General features: G+C 37.1%; 1 protein-coding gene across 2 annotated transcripts in view; it reads left to right on the top strand.

Moving 5' to 3' along the window:
* TMEM245 (transmembrane protein 245) overlaps positions 1 to 22,168 on the top strand; it is a 78,844-nt gene that overhangs the window by 8,736 nt on the left and 47,940 nt on the right. The window contains exons 2-7 of one of the 2 annotated variants that reach the window (XM_030967966.1): positions 1,584 to 1,701; positions 2,842 to 2,943; positions 3,847 to 3,954; positions 8,931 to 9,155; positions 13,188 to 13,357; positions 18,181 to 18,204. In XM_030967966.1, coding sequence (XP_030823826.1) covers positions 1,584 to 1,701; positions 2,842 to 2,943; positions 3,847 to 3,954; positions 8,931 to 9,155; positions 13,188 to 13,357; positions 18,181 to 18,204 — 747 coding nt within the window. The remainder of the gene's footprint in view (positions 1 to 1,583; positions 1,702 to 2,841; positions 2,944 to 3,846; positions 3,955 to 8,930; positions 9,156 to 13,187; positions 13,358 to 18,180; positions 18,205 to 22,168) is intronic. The other variant, XM_030967958.1, reaches the window with a different exon arrangement.

The following is a 22,168-nucleotide window of genomic DNA, read 5'->3' as shown; positions in this document are numbered from 1 at the left end:
TGTTGGCTGTTAAACATAGGCTTATACCCTGTTAGCCTTCTACTTGTTTTTAAACAGATAGTTTAAATTGCTGAACGTACTGAGCCTCCTGTTTGTAATTTATCATTAAATTTTAAAGCTAATGAGAAAATCAGCTTGGAACTGGAACATTCATCATACAAAGATGCTGTATGGCTGATGTTAGGGAGTGGGATAGTATCTTTGTGATGAGTTATCTCTTGCAATTGGAGCTGGGCTGTGAAGTGCCTTTTGAGTGAACTTATGTTTCAACCTATTAAAGGAGTTCTACTGTGCATTTCTGTTAAAAATTTATGTTTGTTTGTGACTTTAGTCTGGATGTCTATGGGTTGTGTTAGTTTTAGACATTTATTTTGAGTCTGCACTTGGCCATAAGCATTATGGAACTCTGTTGATGCAAAACTAGAAATAAGTGAAAAGTTGGAGTGATCTGCTTAGATGAGAAGCATTAGTGTGCAAAGGGCAGGTATACCTTTGTTCACATATCTTAAGTGATTTTAAATAATCTTGCATATGCGATCATTCCCTCTGAAGTTATCAGGGACATCACTCACTGCTTGTCTGCTCAATTCAGTACAGCTAAGATTTCCTCTCCACCAATTAGATACATGGCAGTAGTCACACAAACCTGCTTTTCACAAAGACTTGTGTTTTCAGCATGAGTTGTATAGTGCAGAGCAGAGGTGAAAACTCCTTTGCTGTGTTCTTCCTAATTACTTGTTCTGTGTCTCTGCCTGGGCATTCTTCCTTCATACAGTGATGTCTGATTCAGCAAATTCTCTTAATAGGAATTCTATTCAAACTTCATTGGAATTTATGGATTTATAAGTGTAAATTTGAAGGTGTACTTAACTGGTAATGGATAGGGAATGTTCATTGAATTTGAGCCGGAAAGGCCTTCAGTTATTTATTTTAAGAATGAAACACTGGCTTTTAATTTTTACAGGTATTTGTACTTCTTTTATTTCACATCCTCTCCTGAGTAGCAGCTTTTCACCTCCTGTTACCTCTTCCTGCTTCCTTCTTTCTTTTCAGCTCAAATTCATCATCTCAAGATTCTTAACTCCAAATCTGTTTTGCGATTTATCTGATGAGTAGAATAGTAGAAGGCAGTTAGAAGCAGCAAACCCAAGTTGTCACTGATGTCTTCCTGTCCTTGGTTTGTTAGTTAAAAAAAAAAAAAATGACATGTCCTATAAAGGCATCTGTTTTGTGAACCGGCGCCGCTGAGGAGCAGCAGTTCTTGTTGTGCTTCCTAATGGCTTCTTTGGCTTAAGCTCCCTTTTGTCTCTTTGGACTGAAACACAGGAGCTGGCAAATTGCTCCATGCTGGAATGAGTGCAGCATGCTGTGCTGCCCAGCTCTGTCTCCCCGTGGCCACAGAGGTGCTGCTGATGAACTCATATAATTAATTGAAATACGGGCTTCTTAAAGACTTAAAGCTGACTTCAGTTCTCTGTCTGTGACAGTTATGGGTGTGTGCATGAGTGTACACACATACATGAGTACAGTAGAGCACTCTTTTGATGTATGTATACATACCTATGTGTATCTTTTTCTTAAAGATATGGACCCTGGTAGTTGGTTACCTGCTGATGGTTTCATTCAAGTGGAATATAAGCACTGAACGTTACTTAAAAGCAGTCTCTGTTCCTGTCTGGATTATGCTGCTCTTTCACTTAGGTGAGTAACAAGAAATTATTATTCTGATAACTGAGGGTTCTGTAAACAAAACTCCTTGCTTACTCTTCTGCTAAATCTGTGAAACAGTCTTAGCTGAAATGCAAGCTGTTTTGTCTGCTCAATAATTGTGGTCCAGAAGGAAGCATTAGAGTAGGGAATGGGAAGGCATCAAGATGCTGAGCTATGTCTTCCACTCCTCATGCCTTTGTACTTCCTGTGGTTTCCCCTTATTTGGCTCACAGGCAATGTGAACTTCTTGACAGTGAGGAAAGGCTGGGGTCACATGAGACTGGCTTTAGATATTCATTTGTGATATTTTATTGAAAGCCTGCCATTAACCAAGGCTGAAGGTGCAAAATGTGTTTAATGGTAGTAACAGAAGCAAAAAAAAAAATTCTGTCGGTAGTCAACAAGCATATCAGGATGATATCAGCAGTATAAAACACATTTGCCAGTAATCTCTATAATCTGTGAATGCAACTCTAAGATTATAGTAACTTTTAGACTTATGTTACACATTAATAAAATAGATGTTCTCATATCAGAGTTTATGTTGGAAGAATCATGCAGTTAATCGAAGACTACCATGAAAGAAGGTTTCACAGTGTACCTCATGATTTACTTTACTTTAGCAGCATGTTTCAGTGGTTCTTCTGACCATGTGGGGATGCTTCCCTGAGGTTTAAGCTATGTGTAGTGACTTTGCATTTGCCTAAATTTTGACAGTCTTGTATTTACTGGCAGTACAGGCTGAATAGGCAAAATCCAAGAAGAATCCCATTCTGTGGAGATCTAACATAAATACACATTTTTGGGGGGAACATGACTGTTCTCTGTTACTGAAAATGTTATAATTTTGTGTGTATTTTCATGTGATTTTGAATGTTGTTTTCAAAATTGTTCTCTATATCAACACTGCTGTCACTGAAGTTAGGAACAGCAACAGCTTGATTTGTTTATTGACAAACTTGTTCATGTTTGTTTTCTATTCTTCCTTTTCTGTAATGCAGAAAGCCTTTTGTTTTACGACTTCTTTGTTTTTTGGTAGATATGCTGCCTTTGTTGGTTTTGCTAAATGTAGGGCTTATTAATGGTGTAATTTTTCTTGTAAAAAAAAAATCCCAACACTGTATCTTTCAGCTTCTGTGGCAGGTTCCTGGAGAATTCCTGTATTTCTGGTTATAGTTGTTCTGATGACAGTAGGCATGTTGCATGAGCAGCAGAATGGAAAGGAGTCTTCTGGTAAGGAAAGTCACTGTTTCTTTTACTGTTGGAGGCAAAAATTCACTTAAGTCACATGAAATAATCTGGACTGTATCCCCATAAATTCAATGGCATATGGATTGCAAGAATTTGCTATAGGATGTTTAGTGTGTTTCAAAGTGGTTTACTCATGCTGAAGGGAATCTTGGGTTCTTTACAGAAAGTGATTGCCGTGAACTGATGTTTCTTTTCCATGGTAAAGTAGCGACTCATTTTTGAGCCAAATTCCTTGAGTTTATGGATTTCAGTATGTAATTTCAGGCATGAAGGTAGCCCAGGATGTTTGAAATCAGAGGCTAATTTTGAAAGAAATGAGCAATATGAGTTTAGTAGCTCCTATTATGGTGTCTATGAGAGAAACCAGGACAACTCCATCCAGCAAGTTTCCAATATCCAGTTATTTATTTTTAAATAAGTTTCTTAAAAAAATGTTTTGTGTTTAGATTTTGAGAAGAATATTTTTTTCCTGTTGCAAGTCAGTTTTGAAAAACACAAATGCATCGTAAATTCCCGATGAAGGAAACCTTTTTCCTGTCTGGCTGTTTTAGTTGGTTAGTAAAGATGATTAACTGGTATAAAATTTTTTTTAATAATCAGACTGTCAGCAACTGTGAATGTCTTGGTTGGTAGCAGTTCATTATCAGGAAAAGCACTAAGCAAATAACTGGTTTTGAGTTCTGGCTGCAGGTGTATTGTAATACTAAAATTAATAGCACTCATTCCTGTTTGATCATATTGACTACTTATAATACATACTAAACACTCACAGCATCTATGCATATAATTTCTGCTGCCTGACAGCTCCAGTGGATATCTAACACAAAATAAAACATTTTAAGGCTTAGGCTTTTTGTTACTCACATGCATGTATATATTTTACAGGGGCTGAGCTTCCTGGTCAGATGATTTCCATTGCTGCTTCAACAATTGCCATGGCAATTTCAATGACAGAAGATGAGTCCAATAATGAACATTCCTCCCAACCCTCAGGTGACTGAATACTCTGTAAGAAACATTCGAATTTGCTCTAAAGGCATGAAAATAGATGGAATTCAAATAAAATTTCAAAATAGTCCATAACCTCTTCATTCTGTCCAAAATAGTGTCCAAATTGAGAATCAGGTTTATCTGTTTTTAAAAAATATCAAGGAGATGCTAGTATAAAAGCTGTCTAGCAAAGGATGGTTTATGTGGCTGTTAAAGACCTGACTAGAAGGATTTAGAACTGCTTTGTGGGTTTTTTTAGAATGAAGGTGTGATTTTTTTTCCTGTTCTTCATTGTTAATTACTTTTATTTTTCTAGCCTTTTGGTTTGTTGGCAATTACATGTTACATAGCTGGATTTCTGGACCAAGTACAGACAGACTGGAGGAGTTTTTGTGTGCATTGTTGCGAGAAAAAAACCCCACCACTTTAAGTATGGCATGCTCAAAGTCCTTCCTCTACTGAGCTTACTTGACATTGTAGCTTGAGTAGCATGGTACTTTCACTTTGTATAAGGCAATTGGCTTAAAAGAGTTCAGACAAAGTGTTTAGATATCCATCAATGATTTTGAACTTTATCTTTTTTTTGAGTAGGTCTTTGATGAAATACTAGAAAATTAAGCTATTTCAGAGACCTCTGGAAATACTAGAAAATTAAGCTTTTTCTGAGAGCTCTGGAAATTGAAAAGTTTTATCCATTTCCTGTAAACCAGACAGATCATTCAACTTGACAGAATGTGAACTTCCAAAACTTAATTTTTAAATCTAAAAATGGCAGCTTTAGACGAATTACTCTTATCTTTTTATCTACATTTTACATTACTATCATCAATATAAACATGGAAGCCTATGGAATTGTGTCCTGAAATTTGAGATCAGAGCATTATGGTGACAGTTCTCCTGTATTTCTGTGTCCAATCTTTAATTTTGGAAATGTAAAATTTTTTTTAAGCTGAATTTTGAAATCTGGAAAGGTAACAGATGCCGACAAATGGGCTATGTAAGTGGTTGAGTTCTTTCATTGCTATTTTTTTAATTTACCAGTTCTTATTTTTTCACTTCTTTAAGACAGTTTACTTTCTATTTTCAAGAAGAGATAACTACAGCAGTTTTTCAAAGGTGTTTTTTATACGTTTTATATTTTTTGACTTCTCTTGGAACAGCTAACCAGATGAGGGTTTTTTGTCTTGTGAATTCTGCTGTTTTCCTTCACGGCATTAAAAAATCCCATGGAGTTTTCTTTTAGCTTCTAACAACAGTTAAAATAATTTTCCAACAATCTGGTAAAAATTAGTATTCTGTTCTGTGATATATTAATCATAATTTTGGCCATCTTTGATTTGGATCTTTTGTGAATGATGATGAAACATTATTCTTACACAGTAAAAAGTTTTATGTACAAGCTTAAGAACTTACTGCTTTTTTGGTTTTCCTGACACTGGATTAAATCCATTACAGAACAACCAGGCTTAAAATTGTTTATTAAAAGACCATGAGGGAGTATAAGCTTTGTTGATTTTATATTTTTTTTCTGAACACTCATGTTTTTCTATATTTTATTGTTGAATATTGGTATTTAGTATTGGGGGCAAGGAGTTTAATGATACCCATCCATGTGGTCTAAGTGGTCCTTCCTGGTCTTCCAAGAGTTTCCAGTGTATACAGCAAACAAGTCTGCAATTTCTGAAGCAGATGCTACTGCAGTACTTTGTAGAGAAGATTCTATTGTCTTGTTGGCTTCAAATATGGTAGATACTAAAATCTTTAAATGAAGTAATGACTCTCAGGTTCCCTTTTGCCCTCCCTTCTTTGTTTTCTTAGAAAAAAGCATAAGAAATATTTTTCACATGAAATTACAGAAAGATGTGGTCCGTCATGACAAGTACCTTCATCCTCATGTTCTGAGGACTTCTTCATTAATAATAGTAAAGTTAATGTTTTCCTAACTTATGCCCTGCATAGAGATACAGACACCTGCCTTTCTGTTTATGTTACAGTTTCTTTGTCTTCTCCCTGGGAGGGAGAATAATTCAAAATACTGTAACGGCAAGAAATTGATGTAACAGAGAACATACTGTGTAATGAAAAGAACAGGTCTTAATAAGGTAGCCTGGAAAATTTGTGCTTTTTTTGTTGCTGTTGTACAAAGTACCATTCATTCTGATTTTGCTAGAATTTTTTCCTGAGTATTGTGCTAGCTGTTTAGACTGTCATGCTTTCATTAGTTGGAAGATAGAAAGGTGTTTTTCAGGTTTCATCTCTCAAAATATCATGAAGCACACTAAATGGGATTTTACAGAAACTGAAGTTACTCAAAATCACTGTACTGACAGTTCTGTTTTTCTGTTTGTGTTGACAAGGCACTCACACCTTGGTTTGCAGAGCATATCTTGCCAGCAGAAGGTGACTTTTTTCATTTGCAATTTTGGTTCTTTTCTGGGTAGATCAGCTTTGTGAACTGGTTTATGAGAGTCATCTAAATGGCAGTTCTGATGCAGGCCTGTGTTTGTCATGAGGCAAATATTGGGTCATTGGGAGTGACAGTTTAGTTTTGCTAAAAGTGCTGGAGAACTGCATTCTGAAAAAGTTCTTGCCTTGGTATCCCCTAGAACTTTTTCTTTTCCTTTTTCTTTCTTTTCCTCTTTCTTTCTTTCCTTTTTTTACTTCCTCATCTCTTGCCCCTCTGTTTTGTGTTCTGTGTACAGTCTGCTTACAGGGAAACTGTAAGAAATAAGACTGTTAAATTGTTACTGCTTTTAACATTGCTGTTGCTGTTATTTAATTAAATCATTCTTCATTGCAAAAATATGTCAATCAAATTTTTCATTACAAAAAGAAGGAATGTTCTCTTTTATTTCCCAAAGGTTGACTACTAAGGAGTTTTTGGGCAAAAAATATTGAATAACTTTCATCTAAGGCATAGACTTCAGCTAATTATTCTGGTTTTGCTTTTGGTGCTTCCTTTTGTTTGATAAATATTTGAGTTTCTGCTTGTTGTATTATTGCTTCTTATGTTGATTATATTAACTTTGGAGCAGAACAGTAAGAAGTGTTGAATAAATTGAAGGGGGAAATTCTTTATTATGGGTATACTGATTTCAGATTTGTGTTTCTTTAGTGCAACCATTTGTTTCTGTTAGTACTCTTGTGCTTTATTACATATAGACTGAGAAGTACAGGGGACTCATAGACCCTCTTCTCTATGAGAAAAATACTTTGTCTTTTAAAGAAAATTTCTGTTTACAGGTAACTTTTTCTCTCCCCTTACATAAAGTTCTTTGTAGTTATATAGTAGGGCTGGCTATCATCCCCTGAAGATATGCACTGATTTGCCAAGAACCTCCCCACTTGAAGCTTCTGCTGTGCTTAGCTGCTTGCAGAATTCCTTCTTTCAGGTTGCATGCCATAGTTCCTTCATGAATATTCTGCAGTTCCACCAAATACATAACCAGCAACCATCTGATGTTTCTGTCATCATCTCAGTCTCAATCCCAACTGGGTGAATCAATGGATTTGCACTGTTGTTTTGGTGTGGTGGGGATGTGTTCATAAACTGTAAAAGTAATTCCACTTACCTAGAATACCAGTGAAGATTTCTGCAAGAAAAGAGGAGTGTCCATCTGCTGTGTGAGCATGCAGTTTGTTTGTTACTCTTACTGTATGACAAATGAGTGATGCCTTTTTGAACGTTTTAGCTGTCATGCTTTAGGCTAGGAATGGTTTTGGTGACACACTGCAAGCAAAAACGTGTGTGTGGAGTACGAGTAGTTTGACTGCTGTGCATGTAGTATGCTGTAGTACAGTTTTTATGCAGTTTTTCTTCATGGGAGAAGATGTGTCTGTGGCACAAGTCCAGTGAAAGAGTTGTGCTCATCATTTACCAGCTGTGTGGTATGTACCAGCATATTAAATTGCCTTTTATGTTTCAGCACAGAGTAACTTTTCAGGTTTTTCTGTGTGCCTTCCTGCACTATGGCTGCAGACTTTGCTCAAGTAGTGATGTGTGGGAAATGTGTGCATTTGGACAACAGCACAGACCCTCAGTAAAAGCTAATACTGATGTTCTCAGGGAGAAATTTTACATGGGGTGGCTGAAGGTGGATTTGGTGTCATCCAGCAGCTGAAAGATCAAATAAATAAATAAATTGTCATGTTCTGCATCCAAAAATTTTAATTTGAACATAATATTTTTTGCATGAAAAGACTATTGTTTATGTTTAGGGTCTTTAACACATCAGTTTACATTTCTGAATTTAATTTCTTGTTTGCTAACTTATGAGTGAGACTGACAAAATTTGTTATCCACTAACTTGTGCTTGATGTTACTAATATTTGTTACACAGAGCAAGGAATTTAGGATGGCAGTGTGAGTGCTCCTGTATTTGTGTTGTGAGTGATCTGGAAAAGTAGTGAGACAGTTGTAAGATACAAGCTTTCTCTTCAGTGCATACTCTATATTTTTTGTTCTCTTTAAATGAGTTTTAAGCAAATCTAAGATTCCTTTTTGAGTACTTGAAGTAAAGGGAAATGAAAGATTTATTTTAAGACTTCAGATTTTTTCTAGAAGTTAATTATATTTTGTGTTTTTTCATGGTTTTATGGTTCTTTGACAAAACATATTTGGCTTGTAATTTACCTGCAGGGACAGGAGCCCTCTTAGAGACTGTAGCAACTTCTCATCTCTCCTCCTCTCAGCACTGTTTGGCATGGTGATGCAGGATGTGGGAGAGTTTACACAGCCTTGTTCTAGCTTTTCAAAATGCAGATCAGTGCCAAGGCTGTCTCAGTCTTTTAGAGAAATTAAAAGAAAAAAAATCAACCCTAAAACAACAAGAACACAGCCTTTTGCTGCTGTCCCTTCCTTCACCCCCACCTTCCAAAAAAAAAAAAGGAGATAATTTGGGAATAGGGAACATATTCTGTTTTGTGGTGAATATTAATGTGATAATTTCCCTTTCTTTGTTTGCATGTGTTTGATTTAGGATCAACAGCAGAAAGTGATCAGCCTCCACCTCCACGAGCATCATCATCTTTCAGCACCTCCTCTTCATCATCTTCTGGGAACAGACAAAGAACTGAGATTGGATCTTTTCTTAGAAAAAAGAAAACTAGTGATATTTACTTTGTTACTCTTGTGTGGGCCATTGTCATTGTTCAGATCTGGCTAAATTTTTGGATTGTGCAGCTATTGCCAGTGCCGTTTGCAGGTAATAATCCAATTACTAGACATGTTTGGCATCATGTTAAATAAAACAGGAGGAAAGGCTTGTAGGCTTGTATGAGTTTTAAATAAAAGCTTTTTCATGGCTTGCTAAGACAAGATGAACTGCAGCTTCAAAAAGGAGGATTGATGTGTCCTGGCTATTACCTCGTAGTGGACAACTCTGTTAAATTGCTTTGTCTATTGACTATTGTAGTTACCTTAAATAATATAGTGCCATACCTTACATAGTAAGAATACTTCTGGTTTAGACCATTTAGTTCTTCCTCCTGATGTCAGTTCTTTCATATTTTTGCACCTGTAAATGAAGAATAGTTTAGCTGTTACTCAGTAGTGAAGTAGAGCTCATGTTGGCTTTTAATTTCTGTAAAAAATGAGTTGCTAGGCACTGAGGACGAGTCACAAGATAAATTTAGTTCCAGTTTTAGGTCTGAGGTTAATTAGCCTTGTTGCTTCCATCTATATGCATCTGTTCTCCTATATATCAGGTAAGAATTGGAGTAGTTACAATAGCTATCAAAAGATATTATTTTAAGGCTGGATGCCACTTTTTCCTCTATTCTTTTGGGGGAGTGAAAAGGGAAAATGGGAACTCTAGGAGTATGTGTGAGCTGCTATGAATTGGAAGGCATTTCTTTCCATCCCCCTACTGTAAACAAAGTGAGTTTCCTAGTTTGCTTGAATTTTCTCTAAACTTCAGCTAAAATGCTAATTTTTATCACTTGAATGTACCTATTTTATCACTTGAATATACCTATTTTATTTTTTATGAGGTGTGGTGGGTTGGCCCCAGCTAGTGGCCAAATACCCTCCAAACCAGTCATTCTTACAGTGTTTTAATGTGGGCTTATCTGTGAGCTGCATTCCCTTTAGGGAGGCATGGGCTTGGGATTTTCCTTATCCCTAGGCCACAGTCCCTTCAAGAGGTGTACCTGCTCCAGCATGGATCCTCTGTAGCCCAGGGTCCCTCTGAGTGGTGTGTCTGCTCCTCTGCAGAGCACTTCTGCTTCCCTGGCCTTTTCATTACCTCTCTTCATCCCTCTGTTCCTTTTTCCTCTCTAGTCACTTTTTCTGTCTTCCTTCCTCTTCTCCCTGCCCGGGGTTTCTGCCCTTCCTTAGATACATTTCCACTGAAGCAACACACCCGTGCCTGATGGGCTCAGCTTTGCCAGGGATGGAGCTGTTGTGGAGCCATGTGGAGCTGTGTCTGGGAAATGGCAACCCCTGCTCTCTTCCCATAGTGGCCACCCCAGAGGCCACCCTGCTACCAAAGCCTGAGAGCTGTGCACAGAACACAAAGCTCTGCAAAGCATCTGGAACTTGTGACTTGGGGTCACATGTAGAGATTGGAAGGGCTGTGAACTCCAAGGCATGGAGAAAGGAACAGCTGCACCTTTGGCTGTGGCACTGTAGCAGCAGCTAAAGGGTGATGTGATGGCAAGACATATAAATAGCTGAATGCAGGGTAAAGCAGAGAGGGGTTTGACCTTTGTTTCATTCCAGTATAGCTACTACAGAAGGAACTTCCCAGTTTTGGTGTCTGGGTGTCATGGGAGATGGCAATCACGAGTGAAAAAGCAATTAGAAAATAAATTTTAGACTTATTAGAGGCAGAGTTTATGTGACTAGTTTACTGAAAAGTCAAGGAGTAACTTAACCACTGTTCAGAAACCCCTACATGTGAGGAAAAAGGGGAGCAGCAGTTCTGCAGCTAGACAGAAGTGAATGGTTTAAGCTTGAGCCACACAAGTCTAGATTAAAGTACACATCTAAATGAGACGCATGAATACTGCTCCTGACAGTCATTAGGTCTAAAATAACTACCCAAACAATAAACTCCAGCCAAAAGAGAAATTGCTTTTGGGAATATTTGTGACTTGTTGCCTTAGCAGTGACACTGGGCCATGATGTGCTTTTTTGTGAATAGAACTGAGTAATCAGAAAGATATTACACATGGGCAGTATAATGATGAACAGAACCAAACTCAGAACAGTGGATTACATTAAAGGTCAGAAGGTGAGTGATTATAGTCTGCATGGCTAAAAGAGAGGGAATTGTAAAAATACTAGGAAAATAGGAAGGCTAATAAAGCAAGTTTCCTTGCAATGGTTCAAGTTTAAAGAGACTAGTAATAACTTGAGGCACTTCTGAGACCTTAAAGAGGATGCTTCTAGTATGTAAAAGGCCCCCAAAACCTCCCCAAAACTTTAAATAAGTGTTAATTTCACCAGAGTTACTTATACTGGTAAAGAGGACTCATGCAAAGTAGTGTTTAGATTATTAGAAACATCTTGGTGCTATTAACATTTTTCCTTGAATGCATTTATACTTCAGTTGGAATGAAATGGTCTTTTTAAATCGCTTAGCATAGAGGGTGGAAAAATGATACCATAATTATACCATAAAATGAAAAGGTGAAAGAATTGCTGTGAATTGAAAAGCTAAGCAATGAAACATGTTGTGGAACACTTGCAGCATTTTACTGAGTGATTTGAGCCTGGAAATCCTGATATTGTCTCTAAGATCTTTAATTTACTTCCTTACGTGTTCTGTTGTATCTTTTTCTTTTTTTAATTTTTTCAGATAATTTTCTGCTTCCTGCAGATTTTTGGAACATGTTATTATGCGGACTTTTTCTTGTTTTGCTCAGTGCTTTCTAATAACAGTTAGAAATAACAGTCTCTTTAGCTTTTCCTCTCTTGTCTCTTTTTAACTTAATATGTTTACAGCTGTTTGACTGTAGCATTTCCTTTGCAATGAGTAACAGTACATTTTTTAGAAGATACTATGTAAACACTTACACTTAAGTAACAGTGGAAGATTAGAATGCCATTTGAGGATCTTGTTCACCTTGTAAAATGCAAGCCTGCCTGGCTTTGCTTAGCAGCAGTTTGTGTTGTGACCATGAGCTGCATTTCATCATACAAAACTTCAGCCTTTAAGTTCAGTGCTGGCACTCACACTGTGTTTTCTCCTTTTTTGTATCTTTGCCACTCATTTTATTAGAGAAATTATTGGATTGTTCTGTTTCTTCAGGAGAATAAATCCCATATTTGCCACATGGTGGTGCCAGAGGGTAAGTGAACTAAATGTCAGCAAATCATTGCACTGGCTCTCCGAAACAAGAACAAGAATATAAACTGTTCCATGTGTGGCTTGCAGAGAATAAGCTCTTGTTGAATTTGGATAAATGCCCTGTAGGTAGTAAAAGTTAGCCTTTTTGGCTATGTATGCCATTTTACACTTCTCCAAGTAGAAACATGATGTGAATTTTTGATGATGAAGTGATGTACTGCCAACTGTTGTGGAGCTCATATATGGCAGTAAATAATGAATCTGGTCTGGAGAATAGTCACAAAAAAAAATTATTAAAAAAGTAAAGTTACAAGTAGTGATAGAAACTTCAGTACCCTGTATTGCCAAGATGAAATGCTAATCACAAATAGCTTTCTTTAACATTTAAAAGCAAAATCTTTTCAGTAATATTTCAAAAGAAGATTTAAATGGATGCTTCTTTACTGTGAAATTCTGCATGATGTGGTGTCAGTTCTTGAAGGAAAGATGCACTTTAACAACTTAGAAGGCCTAAAGCTTAAGAATTTAGGCTGAAGATTTTCTTTTATGTGTAAGGTGCTGTTAAGTTCTGATTGTGGTACTTTATGTGGAGCCATTTGGCATGGTGTGTGTGTGTGGATATGGAAGAAATCCACTGTACTGGAATAATAGAGTGGCATCTTCTTATCCCAGGCCTTGATCAAGTCTGAGCTGCATTTTTGGGTAGTGTGCTGTCACTTTTCTTGTGCTGTCATCTAAGTTCCATGTGGATAAGCACAGCTGCAAAGATAGTGAGGAGATTAGTACTAAACACACTGGCAAATTCCAGAAGTTTTTAATGGGAAATAAAACTCAAGAATCTTTTCCTTTCTTTTTCATCAGTCTTCCAGAACAGAATAAATAAGTAGTCTTGTGGTGCTCCTCTGAAGTCTCTGATAGTAAATTTCCTTCTTGTGGTTACAGTTTGGGCACTTAAAAAATTCGTCGTTCATTTTGGAGTTTTGAACTTCATGGCAAAGCACTGCAAAAGTTGGTGGCAACTGGTTGAAAATTTTGTGAAGGAACGTCAGGAAGCTCTTGCTCCACGGCCCATCAGAGGACTTGGAAGTGTTATGCTAAAGCTTGACAGTAAGGTATTTCTACTTACTTCCTTAAGTGACTTGAAAGTTTGTTTTATTCTGTTTCGCCATATTCTGCGATGCTTTAATTCTAAAATAAATGTCTGTCACTAATGGATACGTCTTTCATGTAAAACTGTATTTGTTTTATGGTGTATTTTAAATTCTGTCTCTTCTATCACTATTCACACTTAAGTGCACAGTTAAATTTGTTAAATGATTGCATGCAGACCTTTACAGGAGTCACTTTTAAAATGTCGAATCACCTTTATAAGGTTCCTTATCTGAGTAAGGCAAAGTTCTCTTAATCTTACCTGGTTACAAAGATTTTGAATTTAAACCTAAGGAGCTTTAGTCTGAAGGATAAGATGTTCCTACTTCTTATGTGAAAATTTAATTAAAAAGCAGACCATTGTGTTTGGGTAGTAGGGCCCAAGTTAGTTCAGACATATTTGTCTGTACTGTGTGGAAGCAAAGTTGTTGCACACAGTAGTATGGTGGTACAGAAATGAGTTTTCCTTCTGTAAGTGAAGAAATATGTGGGATAAAGTATTTGGGAATTGCCACAGAATAAGGCTTCTCTGTTCCCCTTCCTTCTTCCCCATGCAAAATATGCCAACATTTGCATTGCAAATTGCATAGTTGGAAAGCTCCAGGAAATTCATAAAGTTTCTTTCATTAAGAATTTTAAGTTTTCATGTAAATGGGTAGATGGATTATTTTGTTTGTAACAGCGATGGCACTGTGTAAGAATGTGGTTTCTGTAAATGTGTTGTTTAAGTATTCTCTGCTCTGGAAAAAGCCTTTATCTTAGGACTTCTGTAACTGAAGAGCTGAGCCCTGTAAGTACATTTGTCAGAGCATCTGTACCTTGACAGATTGGTCTTGCAGTTTATAGCTCTAAATTCCTATAGGAGAGGGAGGAGCTTAAACCTGGATCTAATGGGTGAATGGATAACAAAAGGTCAACAAAAGCATTAAAATGGCTGTAGGAAGAAAGTGATGATTTCACAGGGTTCATTGAGGAAGAATTTGAAAAAGGAAAAGCCTTTCAAAATACAGCTATGAACACAATAATGTGGTTTTCCAAAGGCAGTGAAAATTACTAACGTGGGGATAAAAGATTACATTATCCAAAGTTTTGCATAAAAAGATTTTGTTCTGTAAGTAAGAAGCCACTCTAGACACAATGTTGAATGTATTGTTGTTTCATGAGTTGTCAACTTTGGTATCCTTGTATTGTATAACTGTATGACACAGTATCCTTCCTAATTCCAGCAAGTCTTTTCTCCTTAAAGAAGGTAGGGCTTTAATGTGCAGCAGAACCTCTCGCTCTTCAGCTTAAATGTACTTAAGGTCAGTTTATTTACATGTTGTTTTTGTCTAAGCAGGAGAACAGTGTTGACCTACTCATTTCCCCATCTTCCTTCACTCCTCCGTTTTTTAGATGACAGCTGTATTCCTCCTGAGTGTGTGCTCTGTGTATTAAAGCAGTTTAAGCTTTCCCAGACATTACTAGAAGGGCACTTGATAATCTGCATGATTCTGTTGTCCTCATTTATGCCTATTCTAATTCTGTTTCAGCCAGCATTTATCACGGGTGGCTGGGATTATATGTATTTAATTTCTACTGATTGTGCTCATTCTATGTATTGTAGGATGATGTATAGTATCTCAGAATTTGGGAAGCAATGCCGCAGGTTATTGGCAGTTACATTTTTTGTAGGGACGGGGAAACAAGAGAAGTAAAAATTACATCCTTGCAAGATTTTTCAAGTTGTATTGCCGAATGTTTTGGCTTCAGTAGGCACTGTTGAAGAGAAAGTAAAAAATACATGAACACAAAATAGAAATTTAAAGAGTAAATTGTTACAGCTTACCTTTTATTGGCAGTGTGTGAGAAACCAAGACTGAGGGATCATTTCCTTTGCAATTAGAAGTTTAATTTTTAATATTTTGTTTCTAGTTTATTTATATGGGAGCTAGATCTGCTTAGGGTTATTGTTTGGTTTGGTTTTTTGTTGGTATGCAAAATTAGTTGGAAACTGAATCTTAGCATCAGGATGTATTGAGAATCTTAGCTAAGTACAGCCAGCCATTGACTAGGTCTTTTTCACACAAACACTTAGTGGTAGTACTTGGGCTGGCAAACATGGTATGTCCAATTAGGATATACTTCCAGATTTGAGTGAAATGTAGTGAGAATGAGGAACATATCTTAGAGTGACATGTCTTTTTCCCAAACAAATTTTAGGAAGCTAGTGTAGATAGTCTGGAAAATAACCCATTGTGAGAAATGGGTGAGTACTGCTCATGCATGCAAATCTGAGCTTTACTGATTATATCTGTTTTTTAAACAAAACCATCAAAAAAATAACTGCTCCTCTGACAATTCTCATTTACCCCTGGTTCTCCTGGAAGTGCAGAGAAATTTGAAATTAAGAGAAACTCTGGTCATGAGAAAGAAAAGGGCATTTCATTTTATTGCTTTTATAAGCAGTAGGTAGGTCAGTCTCTGTATGAATGTGTCTCCTTTAAGAATGGGCTATGAAAATGGGATGTTGTTACTGTATCCTGTCGTTACTGTATGTTCCTGGCTGTGCATTTGCCTCATGGAGAGTCAGCAGACAGCAGTTCAGATGTGAGAGGCTTCCTGGCGGAGAGAGTAGGGAGGTTTCACTTGTCAGCCACTGAACCATCCTAAACTTAATAGATGAGGTATTGTGGGTGTTCTTATCAACAGTAGAGAATTAATAATTTTCTTTACTGATTTCTTAAAATTTATTTATTTTAAGGAGGACTGTTGTCTTACAATATGATGACTGCAGTTTGCTTATAGAATTTTTGAGGGAGTTTAGCAGCATTGGCAGTGGCTCAGCTGCATGCAATAGACTTTTACTCCTTGGAATGTACTAATATTTTACATACATGCTTTCTGATGTACTTGAATGAATCATGTAGTTCTTATATGCTTTTTCTAGGTATAGTGCACTAGAATTTTATATGTGGATTATTTGGATTGTTTGGATTTTGGATAAAGTCAGCTTCTATTTCTTCTGGTACCAAGTTCATTACATAGTTTAACCAAGCACAGAAAACAAGCATAATCTCTGCCAATAGTTATATTATTATAGAAAATACTTTCATACACATGTAAGAACTTAGATGAATAGTTTTCCAATAAAATACTGGAAAAGTGGCTATAGACTTATTAGTTTTGGATGATTTGAATATTAGAATTAAGCTGTAGCCTATTTTCAAATGTAGGTTGATTACATTTGTAGAACTACTTAAACATCAGTATTGGTAAGCTATTAGGCAGATGTAGCCTCCCAGGTATTGTCTTAAATGTTGATAAAAGATATTGTTATTTTGGACATATAATGTTATTTCCTAGTTACTGTATTTATCATCCAGTTCCTGGAAATGAGAGAAAAATACTAAAGACTTCCTTTCACATTCAGCTAAAATCTTAGGGCTTTTTGGTTGTATGGAATTGCGAAGTAGAGCAATACAGCTCTGAGATCTGTGTTTTTTGCAAAACGAACCTCAGGTACAGGTAGAAGGTTTTAAAGTGGAGAAATAAAGTTAAAAGTATGTCGTTTAATCAGAAAACAACTTTCCCTTTTTTCAGAGATAAATTACTCCATAGGTGAAGAGGTAAAATAGAAACAAATTCTACAGCATCAGTTTGAGCCTTTTGAAGCCTTGTAATTGATTTCTGTGACTGTGACTCTTTCCATAAGTAGAAAAAGCTAATAAACATGAGTGCTTTATGACATATTTTATTTTCATATTTCCTAATGTTCACTATTCTTTGTAAATCTGCTTCTAACTTAATTAACATTATGAGATTTTTATAAATATGAAATATTCATACCTTCTGTTTCCATTGGGAGCTAATGTAATTTGTGGCAACTGGCAAACATGTTAGATTTACTGAGAATTCAATGGTCTTGTTTTCAGGGAGAAACAAACTTCACTTACATGATCTTAATCTCTAAGAGAGATGAATAACAACATTAAAGCTCTTCTCTGTTCTGATTATGTTACTAATGATTAGTAATGGTTAGAATTAGGAGTATAATCCTACATAAACTAGGTCCTGAAATGGATATACTTTAACATGTGGATGAGCATCAGTAATGAAAAATAACTTCAGTGCAAAAGGAGAAATTGACTGTTGAGAAGTGCAAGGAGAATTACATGAAATCTGTACATTTATATAATCTACAGTTTGCTGTTGTATGTGTATCAGACTTAATTATGTATTTGATGTTGTGCCATTGAATATGAATGCTTTAATATGAATATTTTCATATGAATATGAAAAAACATATGAAATCTGTCCAAGGGTGATTGACACAATAGGAGTGTTTTGAAATGCATAGAATGGGAATATTTGAATGTCTGAATGGGAATATTAATGCCATAAACGAGTACCTCATGTGAAGGTTTGGTGTTTTGCTGAAATGTCCTTCTCAGAGTACAAGTCCTGTTCTGAAATGTGATGGTAGCTGTCACTATAATTAAACTGGAGTTGTCCAGATTATGCTGAGAGCTCTGTTAATGCCATTAAAGTGTTCATATTTGTTATATCCGTCTTTGTTTCAAAAGTGCATGTTAGTAGTAAAACCCAGGTTCTTGCATTAGAATTTGTTATGATCTTTTCTTCCTATTGCAATTTACCTTTGTGTCTAGAACAATTTCATTTTCATTCTGTGGATGACTTTGCCTGCCTCTCATTGCTTTTTTCCCCTATTACTGCATTTTTCAATAATTTTCCACTGTGTTGTGTTTTTTTCCCTTTTCTTCCATCTCCGCCTGCCACTGACAAGCTGTGGCACTGGCTTAATAAGAAGGTAAATAAACAGAAAAATTATGATTCCAGCTAATGGATTCTGTGGTTTTGGGGAGTTTGATTTTTCTATAATTTTTTTTTTATTTTGCAGCATGAACACTCCTTAACATGCCTTGCTTCATATAGATTTCTATCTCAAATGCCTCTTTTCCAGCTCTTGGTATAAGCTACTGAAGGTCATATAATTCTGTCTGATCTCTTCTACTCCAGTGAATGCACATAGTTAAATGTTTAGCACAGCAGAGTATTGCATTAGAATTTCAAGGGGTAGAGTGATTTAGGGGCATTTTTATTTAAGAATAGTTGATCCCTGCCTGGTCCCCACTTGTACAGCTAACAAAACGAGTTCTCTCCCAACCTGGAGAGCTGTTCTCTGCACAGGGAAAGCATCAGTTAACCAAATTACCGGGGGAGCTGTGAGGCTGTGAAGCACAGTTGTAGTTCTGTAAGTGCTTGCAAATGGGTGCATGGGCTGGTTTCACTGAGTGCTGTCAGTCTTTTACTTTTGCAATGCCAAACTTGTCTGTGTACACAGGCATAGTACCTAGTGTGCCAAGAGTGAATGCATACAAAATGAGACTTTGCTTGGCCTCAGAACTGCTGAATCTTAACAAGTCTGAAGGGAAGAAAAAGGCGGATTTAAAAAAAATAGGTAGTTTGTTGCGGTGCGACCGCTTTTTGGTTCATAGTTGAGTTTATTAGTCAAGCTGTAATTACGATATTTAAGTTGGTACGTTCTGTTCCCCCCCGCCATGTTATGTTGAAATGGTTCTGCCTTGTCTCCCTCCCTGCCTTCCCCCTCCAGCAGTTATATACAATCCCCCGGTTGCCAGGGAAACTCCCGCCTTCTTGTATCAGTTATTATGTCAGTCCTTAGTTCCCTCCTCGGTTACCATGGTTTCCGTGCAGACCCCTCCCATGTTTCCCCAGCAACCCCCCTGTCCGTCATTCTCTACCCACACCCTTTCCCCAGAACTTTCCACTCTGGGCAGAGAGTGATTGGAGCAGGAATTGCTGTCCCTCCCCAACAAATCCCCCATTCACTGTTCTGTTATGCCCATCATTATGTTCTGTATGTTCATTTCCCCGGGGGCGGCTCGCTCCTCCCTTCGAGATCCCTTCATAAGTTCTGTTAACCCTGCTTTTGGCGGGAGTTACCTGGAGGGCTGTAAACTTTCTTTGGTAATTGTCTGCTGCGAAGAGTTGGTGCCTTCTTCGCTTTCTTGCGCTGCCTTAGTTCCTGCTGCTGTCAGCCCGCCCTTTGCGGTGCTGCCTTCCCCACCCTGCCATGAGGGAGAGCACCGCGGACAGCTGCTCGCCCAGCTTGCCTCCTTACCGGAGCAAGGGCTGCATGGCCACACAGCTGTCCCCAGCAGGCTGTTGGCGTGCCATGTGGGGCTAGCCGGGCTCTGACAGCATTGCACGGCAACAGAAGTTGGTATAGCTAAAATATTTTTTTTCCTATTACGTGGCTTTTAAAACTGTGTGATATGTTTTCATGATTGAGTTATAATTGTCCATGAAGAGGGGCATTTTTAATGTTCTTTTGCCCTTGACTGTATTTCTCCTGTCTTAAAATCACATTTTTATTTCCCACTATGAAATGTGTATCTTATGTGAGCAACTTGTGGTTAGTAAATATGTGCACCCATAACCTGTCATTTTTTCTTTTTTTAAATTAGATACTGGTTTGTTAGCAGAGTTCAGGTAAAGAGCTGAGTTAGGTGACCACAAGAGAAAGTGTAGTCTCGACTGCTTTTTTTCTGTCATTTGTCATTTTTGTTGAAAATTCATGAGTAGATACGGGTTTTTTTCCTTAATACTGGTAGGTTGCAAAACCTATTTAATAATAATAGGTTTTAATCTAATAGCTTTAAATGCTAAAATGTCTGGATTTTATTTTTAGTTTAGAAATTTGCATTATTTGGCAAAACCCTGTGGATATAATTTCTCAACAGAGTGTGTTTTTTTTCCTTGGAGTTGTGTTTGAAAACTGTTGGTTTACTCTACAGTTTGATAAGTAGAAATCCTGATAGTATTATATACAGTGTTGGCTTCTGTGCATGAACATACAGTAATAATATTATAATCAGGATTTTTTAAAAAGTGAAAAAATGTGCAACCAGTGGGTAATTTTGTTGTGTGTAGTGTTTTGGTTATTTTTCGAAAAAAATAGAAAAAAAGTCACACTCTACCAGAGGCAGAAAAAAGAGGGGATTTGTACTACAGAACACTGGCTGCAATTAAAAGGTGATACCTTTTTTGCCAGTCTTTGTAGGGATGTACTTCAGAGACCACACACATAAATTACTGATAATCCAGCGGGAAATTTAAAGTCATATGGATATGGTAGAGTTTGAAATGATGGTTGATTATGACTGCTAATGATAAACCTTGGCTTTTTGATTCCTGTTTGTGGTATATATAGCCCAAAATATAGAATAGATTCAGACAGTCTGGCGTAATTTGTTCTTAATAACATTGTCTATGTCAGGAGTCTTTAGAAGGAATTGCTAAATTCTGCTGCTGCTTCTGCAGCAATACTGATGTAGGTAGACTTGAGACCTCACACAGACTGTTCTCTACATTTTCTAGCTTAACTACTCAGCTGACTCATTTCACCATAACCTTGGGATGTGTTCTGGTTACAGACTTCCCCTTATTCTCTGCAGATGATATTAATGAGATGGTATCTTCAAATATTAACTAAGAAAAAGGAAATGAGAAGTCTAAGGAATGCCTTGGGAAAAAATCCTCATAAATAGCGGAGCTGTTTACAGAAAAAAATAAAAATCCATGTTGGTATTTTAATATAGATTTAATCAAATATGAAGTAGATGCCTAGGTGTGCTTTACTGTTTGGGTAGTGTAATAAATTAAACATACTAGAAAAACTACTGCCCCAAAGACTATGCAGTATGAAACCTGCAAATGTTAATTCATAGATGATGTATCATACTGCAAAACATGGAGAACCTGCCGAGATAGTAGGATTTCTGATTTTTAAGTATGGACTGTAGATCTGTTACAGCTTAGTGTAAGATGGTTTTGTGTCATCATCCAAAAGTTCAAAGAGGGAGTACTTGCAAATTATTGAGGAGTTTTCTAACAGAGCATAACTCAATCATAAAAAACCTTTTTACAGGGAGTTAAATGAAAATAAAAACCATGATAACCTTTCTGTTCAAAACTGTGACAACTAAAGATAGACTGTCCGCAAAAAAACTATCAAAAATCAGTAATATTTCAGTTTGGTTTTACAAATTGACCTTCTGTAGCTTAGGAGACTGGCTTTCCTTTACCTTTGCATAATGTCAGATGCTGTGGCAGCCTCAGCTTTCTGCTGGTGACTAACCTTTGGATTAGAAGCTTGGAACTGAATATAAAACTTCATGACCTCTGGCTAATGGATGTGTTTAGTCAGTACATGTTTGTCTCTGTGTGCATGCCCATGGTTTACAAGAAGGGTGTAAAGGGAGGTCTGGCAGGGTTGGGGTAAGAGTGAAGTCTGGACCTGATTCAGTGATGAATACAACCACACAGGCATTTAACAGTGCAGCTTGCTGCAGTGAGTAGTTTACCTGCACCTATGCATTATTTAACAGGAGTGTGAAAAGGTGAGGGAAGTTAATGTAGGGTTAATGTAGGGGAAGAAAGTATGTTTTAATAGAAGAAACAAAAAAGTAAATAATGGTGAAATGTGAATGTCCATCTGCTTTTACTTGTACAGTACTCAGTCCAGTTCAGTCTTCTGTTGTGATGTATCTGTACCACTTACATAACTTGGATCCCCTGAAGTCTGTGTTGAGAGATGTAATTGCAGTACCTGTAGGCTTGCCAAAGCTGGCTTTCATCAGGCTTCCTTGGGCTACCTGCCCAAGTAAATAGAGACAGGGTGGGCTGGCATGGCTGAGGCTGCTGCTGGTACCAGTACATCATCAGTGCTGCCATGACTTTACTAACTA

The sequence above is a fragment of the Camarhynchus parvulus genome, chromosome 2, assembly GCF_901933205.1.
Source record: "Camarhynchus parvulus chromosome 2, STF_HiC, whole genome shotgun sequence".
Taxonomy (NCBI): domain Eukaryota; kingdom Metazoa; phylum Chordata; class Aves; order Passeriformes; family Thraupidae; genus Camarhynchus; species Camarhynchus parvulus.
Note: the sequence above shows the minus strand (reverse complement) of the source record. Positions and strands in the feature narration are given on the sequence as shown.